Raw genomic sequence first — 12,415 nt, 5'->3', positions numbered from 1 at the left:
GTACAGTCAAAGCCACCAGCATGGCTAATGTCACAGCCACTGAGTTGTAATTGCCGGCCGACACACACACACACACACACACACACACACACACACACACAGAAATCTGCCCTCACACACACACAAAATAAGAGTTAAGAAGCAGTCAGGTTTTGCATTTCACAGTGATGGATTTCACATGAAATCCTCACAAAAACATTTTGTGATTACTTTTATCTCCTTCCTCCCTCTCTCTCTCTCTCTCTCTCTCTCTCTCTCTCTCTCTCTCTCTCTCTCTCTCTCTCTCTCTCTCTCTCTCTCTCTCTCTCTCTCTCTCTGCTCTCACAAGCCTTGCTTAGAGGCCTCGCCTGTTTAAAGGGCCGTCCGTTTGCCAACTGTTCCTTTGAGGGGGCCGATGCGTCGGGCGTCGGAGCCGGGATTTGGGGAGGGAGGGCCGGTGCCGCTGGATCAGACAGATGGAGGGGGGTCCGGCTCCATTCATTTAGCTCAATGAGAACAACAGAGCCCCACTTCAAACAACAAGGACACAACCTGCTTGCCCCGTCGTCTGCAAACGTATTATGCAGGCATACGCAGACACACACATGCTACAACACATGCATGCTTGTGTTCAAACACATGTGCTTTTATTAGAACTTTCTTAACTTGCATTTGATTTAATGTGTCTTAAATCTAGGACATACACTCAACACCCCCAAAGATAAAGTTGTCACTGTTGCTGTTCACAATGCATCTGCAGCTCCTCTGCCACCCTGACACACACTTACATACATGTACACACAAATATGCATGGGGGGGGGGGCATAAAAACACAGGCTCCACAGTGCCCACCCCCATTCCTAGCCCTTCTTTCCCTGGGACTCCCTGTTTTGCTACCCCCCCTTCCTGAATTCACTGGCACTTCCAGAAAGCTCCGAGGCGCCAGCGGAGCGGGGCTCATCTCTTGGGAACAATAAAGCCAGATCTTCATAAAAACTTCAAAAAGGCCTCGCCAAGTGTTTTATAGGTGCTTTAAAGGTTTATGGGCCCTGGGGAGGGAGAGAAATGAGTGATGCAGTAGTAGCAGGCTTCAGTTTTCCCACCCACTGCACACACACATAACACACATGCCAGCGTACACATACATGTACACCGCTGCTAATCCGCCAATAAGTGCCAGGCTGAAATCGGCCGTTGGTAGGCATGGCGGGGCGGGGGGTTGTCGTGGTGGATGTGAGGGGCTGGGGGAAGGAAGTGAAACAGGTGATCAGTAGGTGCAGAAATGGAATAGAAGAAGAGGAAAGAGGGATGTCACTATGGTGTTAGCGATAGCTGTCAAAGTGTGAGTTTCAAGTATATGAGAGAAGTGTTTTGCATGTACTGGACCTGTTTAACAGTCAAACCGTGCAGGCCATTTGGCTTCCAGAGTCATATGTTTAGACATCCATCTATACAAAATAGTTGGACATGTTGAGCAAGTTTGTCTGTTTCTGCTTCACGTAATTTGCACTAGAAGGTGGTGTATGTGTGTGTCTGTGTGTGTGTGTGTTTGAAAGGTTATCTGACCAAAGTTGTAGGCCCATTACTTTGCAGAATATGGGATCACATATTGGACAAAAAATCCATCTTTTCAGGCTTCAATTAATGCATTTGTGTCTGAACAGCAGCATTTGGTGGTAATGCTTCTGGCGGTGGCCTAGGTGTGTGTGTGTGTGATGGTCGTTTAAAACAATGGTGGGCATGATAAACAGACGGTTCATCCAATCAACAGCCAGATATTTTTTTGAAAGTGTCAGCCCTTTTCCAAACAGTTTCCAATGACGGCACCTAAGACGGTTTGGTTTGACAAACAATCTGGTGCGTCAAGTTAGTGGACCCACCCTTTGGCCCACAATCCTGAACAACCTCAGGAATGCTGAAGATGAAGAGCGCAGAGGTGGGGCGTTTTGAGAAAGAACAGATTGGGGCCTAAAACCTGCTCACTATCAAGATGCATTGGTTGCTGTGTTGTCACACACAACCTTGAGCTTAATGTAGGGCTCATATGCGACTGGCAGTTTAGTCTCTTCGTGGACAAGAACGAACGCTCAGCAGGCTCTGAATCCTGCTTCCCAGTCAGGGGAGGTGCTGACGAAATCACCTATCAAATGATTCTCCACCAGCGCACACTCTACTTTGAATCTCTTTTATGAGCATGAATAGCCACTATTCAGGGTGTTTTGGGAATGTTTTCTTTATAGGTATTCAGATATATACTAGGGTTTATATTTAGCCCGGGTCCTCCTGGAGTCAGAAGGTTTAAAATTAGGAGGTGTCAGAATTCCAGTACAATTCTTAAGTTACTGTGAATAGACGTTAAAGGGGTGCTCTTAAAGGCATAGTGCATTGGCAAGGATGCAGTACGGCATGATTTGTGCGTGATAAGCTGTTTGGGAAAGTGTGTGTGAATTGGTCTTGATATAGTACAAAAGTGTAAATCCTCTAAATGGTACACATGTGCATTTGCACATCTAAATATCAAGATTCCTAAGTGCATGCCACTTGTATGCACCAATGTGTGTTTGCGCGTCCATCTGCACATTAGTGTTTGTAGGATCTGTTGACAGGGAAGCATGCAGCATCTTATTTGCTCAAGCGCTGAAAAAACACATGGCGCTAGCAAGGGAGCGCTGTGATATAAGCCTGCTGAAAGCAACCTGGCCAGCCAGAATTTAACTCTGGGATCACAATTCAACTAAACATTTAAACAAACTGTGTAATAAACGAGCTGTGCAACATAAAGCTTTATTAATGCAAAAATGCTTTACTTACTTTTTATTATTACTAATTTGAAAGTCCAGTAGTTCATCTATTGGCTAAAATACCAGAAATGTTAAAAAGTGGTAATATTAAAGTCCCATATTGCAGTAAGATTTCTATGTCTTACTACAAAAAAGCAGGTTGAGGTGCTGAATAAATAATGTGAAAGTATCAAAACACTCAATCCACAAAGATATGCACACAACCGTATTCACCAATGGTGCCTTTAAACAAGGCCTTCCGTACAGCTGTGATGTAACAACCATACTATATATAGGTAGGAAGTGCCGCTACAGTCTCGTTATAGTCATTCCCTGTCTGCAACACCGGTGTAGTGACACTGAGACGCTGACCAATCAGAGCAGACTGGTTTTTCTGGGGTGTTGCTCAAAGAAACAGGCACTAAAATGGAGTATTTCAGACAGAGGATGTATACAGGTATATTCAGAAAGACAGCATGAGAAAAATGTTTGTGTTTTTTGTACATTTAAACATATAAATATGTTCTAGTAGAAACCCAAAATACAAGTATGAACCTGAAATCGAGCATGATATGGGACCTTTAAAGTATCTATAACACTTGATGGGAATGAAGGCTAACATTGGGTTCAACGTCTAACCTTGCTGCAGTAATGCACAGGTGTACTCCAGGATACTGCAACCTCACTGCTGGGCGGGGCACAGGTGCAGCGAAGCACACTTCTGGACACAGCCAAACACATTCACATGGAGTTTGGTCAGTTGGAAATTCTTTATTAGGAATAACCCCTTGAGATTTGACATCTCATTTTTGAGGGGGTCCTTAAAAGCAAAAAAAAAAATTCATTCACAATTAGACAAAACAGTTAACAAAACAAATTGATGGGACATAAAAATAAAAAATAAACAACCACCACAAACATACACACATACTGACAAGAGGCGGTCAGAAGTGAAAATTTAAAAAATAAAGTGTTCTGTCTGTGGATGGAGGCCTTAGATTCCCTGCAGTTAAATATCTGGGACATTTTTGTTAATATATGGAAGTGAAAAGTAAAAACATAATTCACATGTGCATTTTGCATCAGTCACCTTCAAGGGTTGAATCCACTTTTTCAAGGTTTAAAGGTCCCATGACATGGTGCTCTTTGGATGCTTTTACATAGACCTTAGTGGTCCCCTAAAACCATATCTTAAGTCTATTTCCTGAAATTCAGCCTTGGTGCAGAATTCCAGCCACTAGAGACAGTCCCACAATGAGCTTTCATTAGCATGTGACCTCATGACCTCATGAGGAGCAAGATTCCAGATCGGCCCATCTGAGCTTTTATTTTCTCAAAGGCAGAGAAGGATACCCAGGGCTCGGTTTACACCTATCGCCATTTGTAGCCACCGGGGGACGCATAATAATGTTAAAAACGCTCATAGGGCGGCTGTGGCTTAGCGGTAGAGCGGTTGCCTGCCAATCAGAAGGTTGGTGGTTCGATCCCCGCCGCTGCAGTCATTGTTGAAGTGTCCTTGGGCAAGACACTGAACCCTGAGTTGCCCCCGGTGCTGCGCATCGGAGTGTGAATTTTTATCTGATGAGCAGGTGGCACCATGTACGGCAGCCCCGGCCACAGTGTATGAATGTGTGTGCATGGTGAATGTTTCCTGTAGGTGTAAAAGCGCTTTGAGCAGTTGTTAAGACTGGAAAAGCGCTATATAAATACAGCATATTTACATTCATAAAGTGACATTTCCATGCCATGGGACCTTTAATGTGTAGTTTGTGGTTTTGTTATTAGTGCAGCAAGTTAACCTTTTTCATAGGCTCTTCAAGCAAAAGGCAGTTTTTTCACAACAGTGTTAAATTCATGTTATGCTTTTTGTCTTTTTCCCTTTCCTTTATTGCGTTACTTACCATCTCCAACAGAAAACACTGTTCACAAACTGCTCCAAACAGCTCTATTGAAGTCCAGCTTTTACTTCTAGGACAAACCCGCGTTTTTTTGTGTCACTTTGTAACACGTTATAAGGCTCGCCTAGCTGCTAGTGTGGCACGCCCTCAAACCAAGCTGGTTACAGCAGAGGCCTGAAGAGTTCAGATAGTTGTATTGCCATGTCCAGGAGACAGTGCTCAAATGCATTGAGAACGTAAAGATGACGTAATCCACATCACCCTGAAGCTGGTGGAGGGGATGTCATTATGTCTTAATTAAGTATTTTTCCTAATGCTAGGCATAAACTCCATTCAGACCGGTTACAAAAAAAACACTCCATCAACATAGGCAATAGTAACATCATTGTTCATCCCTGGCGAGTGCACGCTGCAGGCTTCATGTGGCCATGCCCACAACTTATACTCTGAGATTCTGTCTGCAGCTGCCCACCATTTAGTTTTCAGCAACTGGGTGACAAACACTGATGAGGTCATTGCAAAATAGCATCTGTAGGAACAAGTGTATTGTACATGTGGATGAAACTACAAACTAAAAGAATAAGCCCCAAAGAAAATCTGATCTCCACACACTTGAAATATAAGCTTGATATGCTCCTTATGGCTGTTGAAGGTTGCCAACATATATCATGAATCCTAATGGAATGTTCATTTTTCAAGCTAATTCAATGCAGTGCAGTTAATGTGGGACGTACTGTATAACTCAAACAGGAAGTGTTAAAGGTCCCATGGCATGACAATTTCACTTTATGAGTTTTTTTTACATGTACAATTCCCCCAGCCTGACTATGCTCCCCCAGTGGCTAGAAATGGTGATAGGTGTAAACCGAGTCCTGGTTATCCTGCTCTGCCTTTGAGAAAATGAAAGCTCAGATGGGCTGATCTTGAATCTCACCCCTTATGACCTCATATGGGGCAAGGTTACCTCCCTTCACTCTGCTTTGCCCGCCCAGAGAATTTGGCCCACCCATGAGAGAGAGAGAGACATCATGGCTTTCAAATGAGCAAAGTGGCAGTTGGTCAATGTCCCACACCCAGACTCTATCTTGCCCCCCCCCTCTCCTCAGAACTCAGGCTCAAAGACTCAGACTCAAAAATGGCACAGACTAAGGAAAGATCATTGTGGGTCTGGCTCTAGTGGCTGTAATTCTGCACCGAGGCCGAATTTCGGGAAAGAGACTTCAGATATGGTAGTAGGGAACAACTAAGGTCTATATAAAAACATCCAAAGAGCCCCATGTCATGGGACCTTTAAAAGGTCAATGTCACATAAAAGATGTTATTATTGCTCAGTTGGACTCACATGAAGGTTAGAAACGTCCTACACTCGTGTGCAGGGATCTGTTAAAAGAGAAGAAATCCTCGTAAACAACCAAGGCTTTTATTTTGTAATATTCATTTATTGTTCAATAAAAATAGATTTTAAAAAAGTGACGTGATGTCTCCTTCATGACTTTGCCTGATGGATCTGCCAACGGCTACTTGTAAACATGGGGCTTTACTTTATTTTTCAACTGGACAGGAAATTCAAATCCCCTTCTTCCCCTTCAGCTTATTCTTAAAACAGACTCCTGCCTATAACTTCACTGTCCTTTGACCTCAGTAGTGATTATAGCCCCACATTCACTTACTTTCACATTTAGGGCAGATACATTACATTCATCCCCGTGGTCTTTGTTAGTCTATGTACATAGTTCAGTTACTAGTTGTGTTGTTTTTTGCAGTTGGTCCCCGTAAAAACCGCTTGAACAAAACAATGTGAATAAAGAAGACATCTAAGCGCTAATACAACAGTTCAAGCCATTAGAAAAACCAACTACAACTTATAACATCAGTTATCACTGTCTATAGCTATATACAGTAGTTACACATAAACACATGTTTGAAAGTGTAGGGAAACTAACCGCTGTAAACACTTTGAGAGACGCCGTTGTTAACTCCCCCTGTGACAGGTTCGACAACATCTTGTTCACCTGGAATGCTACAGTAACTGAGGACAGGTCCACTGACTTCACACCACTCTCCTCTTCTTGACCTTTCTGGTGCTACATTTTGAAAATGCTGCAGGTTATTATTAACGGTATGATGTTGACGTTTTGTAGCGGGAAAAAAGTATTGATCATATGCTGAAAAACAGTTAAAAATATAACAACAATTAAACACAACAACCTGCAGTTTTAGATGTTGAGTCTGATGTAAACACTGCATAGACTGTTCTGTTTCAAATGTAAAATTGTGAGGTTTCACACACTGTATAGTGAACAGAGAAATCAAAACTTGGCACAGGTTCCCAAAAAATAGCTAAAAAGGATGATGTAGATTGGTAAGAGGCCTTAATTATTGTGTAGTCAGGGATAGTGGTTCATCCAAAAGTACAATACCCACATCAGTGTTTTGGTGTTTCAGGTCCAGGTATTAGAGAATCTCAACTGAACACTTCCATTTGCAAGGAGAGCGTCCCATAACCCATTAGGGTAGACAAGCTGAACGCTACCGCTCGCGGGCTAATCTGCTAGCATGTTTACAGCAGACTGAGCACAACTGGCTGTGCAAGCTATTCCAATGTTATCTAACCGATCACACTGGCTGTGGGTTTGGCAATGTTGTTTTATGGGTGTTTTTACATTTGACATTTCGCCTTTACAATTCTCCATCAGTCACGCGCATTGCAGGTTGTGGCGGTGCGTTCAAGGGCTAAAACGTAAACCCTTTTAACCCTCTTGTATTTAATATATAACTTATTTTGAAGCAGTTCCGAGGAAAGTCTGAAACAAACTGTAGGATGTGTTACTTTGCTAACAAACACTGGGCCTCATAACAACTAGTTGTCCCTTTCATAGTAGAATCCCTTTGGGAGACCCTGCTGTAGACTGGCGGGCACCATTTTCTTAAGCATCTGGGAATACCACTGAACCAAACAAAACAAAACACTGATCTAGGTTTTAGCGTTATAGCACAGCATGAACTACAGTACTTTAGATACACTCACCACAATTCTGGAAGGTTAACATGCTGTTTCCCCATCTATTAGAAAAACCAAAAGGGTCAAGTATTGCTTGTGTTTTCTCTGTTGTGAAAATCCAAATTGGCTGGTTTCATTTTGTGTTAATTCACAAGATGAGAATTTGTTAGCTACACTACGACTGAGTTTACTATACAGAGGAAGAAAAAGTGCACCAAAGAGCCAGTGCTAGGATCTGAAAGATGCAGCCTCCACCCTCATCTTTGCTTTCTCTCACTCTCTCTCTCCCTTGCTTGGCCTCTCGCTACCATACAGTGGACAAGAGCAGCTGAGTGACAGGCTGACGGGCCAAATCGTCGGGCTGATTGCGTCCCCAAGCGAAGACGCCAGCCCCCCTCTGTACTTCTCCCTGCCTTCCTGCCCTCTGGGCCGTGTCCAGAGGCCACATCCTGGGAACATGGGTCCAGGCGGCTGCAACCGACAGCTCTTTGGGCATGACACAATGAGAGAGTTTATTGGAAAACCCGTGTTGGCGTGTGGCTGGGGATGATGATGCTGCCCATGTCGTTTTGGCGTGCACGGCCAAATGTGCCGGTGTCAATCTCGCCAAAAGTCAAAGTGACCCTCCGTCAATCTTGCTCGGCATCACAATCTTTTTCCCAAATGATTCCTGACAACCCAAAAACTATTTCTCTTTGTTCCATTTTGTTATTGTTCATTTGGTGTCCATATGAGGGTCTCTGATGTTCATAAAAAAAGATCCTACGTACGGAGGAACACATTTCATGGAAACAGAAGCCTTTCATAACAAGAAAACAGCAGAACATATGACATGTAATAGCTGCAGTTGTGGATGGTAACACCACAGAGAGAGAGAAAGTAGTGGAGCGTTTAGGCCTGTTTGTACAAATGTAACAGTTCCTTTATTTCCTAACGCATTTATCCAAAGTCAATCTAGAGAATCTGCACATTGCAGGTACTCTTACATGTTCTATTTATGTGTAAAAATGTTCTCATTCTCTCTCCTGGAAGTGTCAAACTGTGGTGGCCCTGCTGTGTTTGAGTGCTAGTGGTGAATATTCCTTGATGCGAACGCATAGTTTGCCCCTCAGCCAGGGGTTTTGGAGCTCCAGGGGACAGAAATCATCCTGGAGCCATTTTTCTCTATTGTCCACCACCAGCATGAGCCCAAAGTGCTTTATCTGTTCAGGACTGTAGTACACACAATGCTCCTGTTCACCACCGCCTCCGCCGCTACCGAGCATGCGTCGCGACACAATGTTCATCTCCTGAACCACTAGCTGGACTATCTCCCGTGCTGACGTCCCTGGAGTTGCACAAAGCTGAAACACGCGAAGACAACATATTATGTGATTGTCACAAACACAACAACAGCTTAAAGGTGAATAGGTTCAACATAGCAAAACATATTGATACCTTAACACTGGTCTCCTTTGGCAGGCCTGTGCGATACTGTGGGTACACTCTGAGTGTGGCATGACAGCCTTTCCTGAGGGCAGCAAGTGATGGTGAGGAGAGTCTCTGTGTGCCGCTGTCCTCTGATAACGTACGCGCTGGTGGAAGCCGTGGCTGGCAGTGTTCAGCCGAGCAACAGCGGTCCACGGACGAGGGCCTGTGCCATCTCCGTTGTGGTGAGTTGGAGGGCGAGGGGCAAGTAGTGTGGTAGAAGTAAGGCTGGTGGGCAGAGGTGGTGGAAGGGAACTCCAGGCTGCTGGTTCTCACACAGAAGGCCTGCCTCTTCTCTGTGATGTGCAACAGCTCGATCTGCCTGCTGGGCAGGATGAAGTCACTGTCAAAGAGCTCTGGCCCCCCCCTTCGCCTTTCCCTGACACAGTGAACTCCTCCGCCACACCGCTCCCCTTCCCTCCCGTGCTGCAGCTCTGAGGCTTGGAGGACATCTGGCGTGGAATCCCTTAGTACCCCACCACCGCATCCACTCCCCCCGAGACACATCCCTCCTCCTGAGCTGATCCCGTCACTACGCGGCGCAGAACATGAGACAGGTGAGGGCGGCAACAGGTCCAGCTCACGGGGACTCTGGGCACGGCTAGAGTCATAGTCACTGTCGGTGGTGAGAAAGACCTCAGAGGAGCCCTCCTCATCTGATAGTCCAGCAAAATCTGCCGAATGTGAGAAAAATACTTATTGACAGTGCATGAGGAAGTAAAAAATTGGCAGTTTGAACAAAGTCCTATAATCATGTATATTAATGTCATTTTTGTGAGTTGAATATTAAACCCTCTATTTACAACTACATATAACCGCAGAATTCAACATGTTTCTGTTGTAAGAGTTGATTGTGACCTGAGTGCTTGCGGCAGGGTTCGGGTGAAGGCATGGGGGAGGGCAAGTCTGGTTGGGAGGTGATAGAGGGAGGCTTTTCGGGCAACACTTCCTTGGAGAAGTCAATTATCCAGCTTATGGAGATGCCTCCCGATGGCTGCTTGTAGCGGGCATACTGCAGGGCGTCCATGATCCACCTCGCATCGCGCCACACCTCCTCCATTTGCTGTTGTACAGTCAACAAATTCATAATAGTTAACCCCAGTAACAATCAAATATACACTACCGGTCAAAAGTTTGGGGTCACTTACAAATTTCCATTTCACTCCATTATAGACAGGATACCAGCTGATCTGGGTGGGTGGCTGATCTTTAATGCAATATCTACATTTCCCATGATCAACAACCATTCATCCAATGTTCCAAAGGCACATTTTGTTTACTAATCTGATATTATTTAAAAAAACTAACTAAGAAAACATTAAACAACCCTTTTGTAATTATGTAAGCACATAATGTAATCTGGAAACTGCTGCCCTGGTTAAAAAAAACAAGGCAACTGATCTCAGCTGGGAATCTGTCTATAATGGAGTCCAATGGAAATTTGTGAGTGACCCCAAACTTTTGACCGGTAGTGTATATATATTTATATTTAATATATTCATATTTTTGTGATTAATTTCAATATCTCCCACACATATTCCAGTTTTACAGTTCATAACCCAAACACTTACGTGTGTGTAAAACTATATATGTTATATTATTAACTATGTGTATACAGTATATATATATTCCAGCTGGGTTACCTGTATGTGATCCTGGACCTGCTGGTGTTTCTTCTTGGCAGCAATAAGCTCAGCCTCAGAGAAGGCCTCCCTTAGGGCCTGCTGGGACATGAGGGACTCCAGCTCCAGCAAAGCCGAAACTCTGCAGTACTGGCCGATGAAACTGGGGCAATAGGCATTAAAGTGGACTGAGGGAGAAAGGAATCCAACAAAAAGGAAGAAATTTAAAACACTGTGCCCGTAAGTACAGGAGCATATATTTAGAAACAGCAGTTGGTGTCAAATTTCCCATTTCTGCCAAAATCTGGACATACTGACCCAATTCAAAGATCTGCAGGGGCAGGGTGAGGAAGCCGGAGCGGGGGGAGTATGGGTTATTCTGACCAGGAGCTGTGCACACTTCATCTGAAGGTGGCAGGAGGAGCAGGAAGGACACTTTCTCTCCAAACTCTACCACTTCTTGGCTGTAGATACGGAAGTCCTGCACCTAAACACACGGCGACAGGTGTTCTCAGTATGCCAATGTAAGATTGATTTATGGTTGTGCGGAGTCTCCACGCAGGGCTTTCGCCGTAGCCTATGCAAGTGGCCTAAAGTTTGTACTTGTGCGTTGGCATGAGCTTCGATCTCTTTAAGAGAATAGCAGGGCCGGCATGTGTGTGCGTGGGGAGTGTGTGGTGGAGCGAGAGAGAGAATGACAGTGATTAGCTTCGAACCAGTTAGCCTTACCAACTCTAGAGTCATAGTGAGAGAAACAAAGTGTCTCCCCTGTGCTTCCTGACCACGGTAGGAAATCTTTAACAGGAAAAGTTAACCCTCTCCTTGATTTCACGTTGTTTATGGAGAAGGTGAAAACGTGTAGTTACATTTTTCGAGAGGTGCACGTCAGGCTACTGTGTAAGGTCCATGTTTCCACGTCCCAACGTACGTAGCCACGGTGTAGCTTAAACGCAGGAGCATAAATCACGCTTAATCTTAAAACAGAGACAGAATACATGTCATTTTAATGTATGCAGTTCTTTTTGTGCATCATCATCATATTCAAGATCATTTGCTCAACTGCTCTTTTTTCCCTATATATATATATGTATATATATGATAGATTCCAGTATATATATACAGTATACTGTATATATATGTTTTTAAAGGTAATTTTAGCTTTTATTTTATAAGATAGAAGTAAAGGGTGAGTCCCTGATTGCCTTCAAACGGAAGTCATAGTTGAAGGGTTTGGATAACAGACTGCTAGCCCACCACGAAGTCCTTTTTTTTAACTCATTTGATCATTTTGAAAGTAGAACCAGAGGCTCCAACTCCAATAGTGGAATGAGAAGTACGGTTCGCTGTAATTATGGGTTATTGCATATCACATGAATTTTACTGTAACATCCATCCCCTCTGGAAACATATTTATGGTTTCAGTTGTACATTCTGTCATTCTAATCTGTCAATACATATGTTCATATATATATTCATAGAGTTCTGTGCTAGCTAGAAGAGTGGGTGGTATAAGGATAAAGTCAAATGGACAATGATTGTCATTGTGCTGGAATTTAAACCATGTTCTTTTACAGAAATCATGTAGAATTAGTGGTGTAACCAGAATTGGCTGAATAACCATAGGAATCATTTTCATTGCTTTGAGCTCTTGCTACTGCCTGCCTCTGG

At 43.8% G+C, this 12,415-nt stretch overlaps 1 protein-coding gene across 4 annotated transcripts in view; it reads right to left on the bottom strand.

Annotated features, from left to right (window-relative positions):
* Window positions 1-5,953: 5,953 nt before the first annotated feature.
* The window catches only part of LOC117936704 (ankyrin repeat and fibronectin type-III domain-containing protein 1), a 131,489-nt gene continuing 125,027 nt past the window's right edge, over window positions 5,954-12,415 (bottom strand). For all 4 annotated transcript variants that reach the window (XM_034860032.1, XM_034860033.1, XM_034860031.1 and 1 more), the window contains 5 exons: window positions 11,066-11,234; window positions 10,769-10,935; window positions 9,984-10,188; window positions 9,096-9,799; window positions 5,954-9,001 (listed from right to left, as the gene is read on the bottom strand). In XM_034860032.1, the coding sequence (XP_034715923.1) occupies window positions 8,693-9,001; window positions 9,096-9,799; window positions 9,984-10,188; window positions 10,769-10,935; window positions 11,066-11,234 (1,554 nt within the window). In that variant the 3' untranslated portion in view covers window positions 5,954-8,692. The remainder of the gene's footprint in view (window positions 9,002-9,095; window positions 9,800-9,983; window positions 10,189-10,768; window positions 10,936-11,065; window positions 11,235-12,415) is intronic.

The sequence above is a fragment of the Etheostoma cragini genome, chromosome 21 (genome assembly GCF_013103735.1).
Source record: "Etheostoma cragini isolate CJK2018 chromosome 21, CSU_Ecrag_1.0, whole genome shotgun sequence".
In the NCBI taxonomy this organism is placed as follows: domain Eukaryota; kingdom Metazoa; phylum Chordata; class Actinopteri; order Perciformes; family Percidae; genus Etheostoma; species Etheostoma cragini.
The sequence above is the reverse complement of the archived record's forward strand: the minus strand, read 5'-3'. Positions and strand labels throughout refer to the sequence as shown.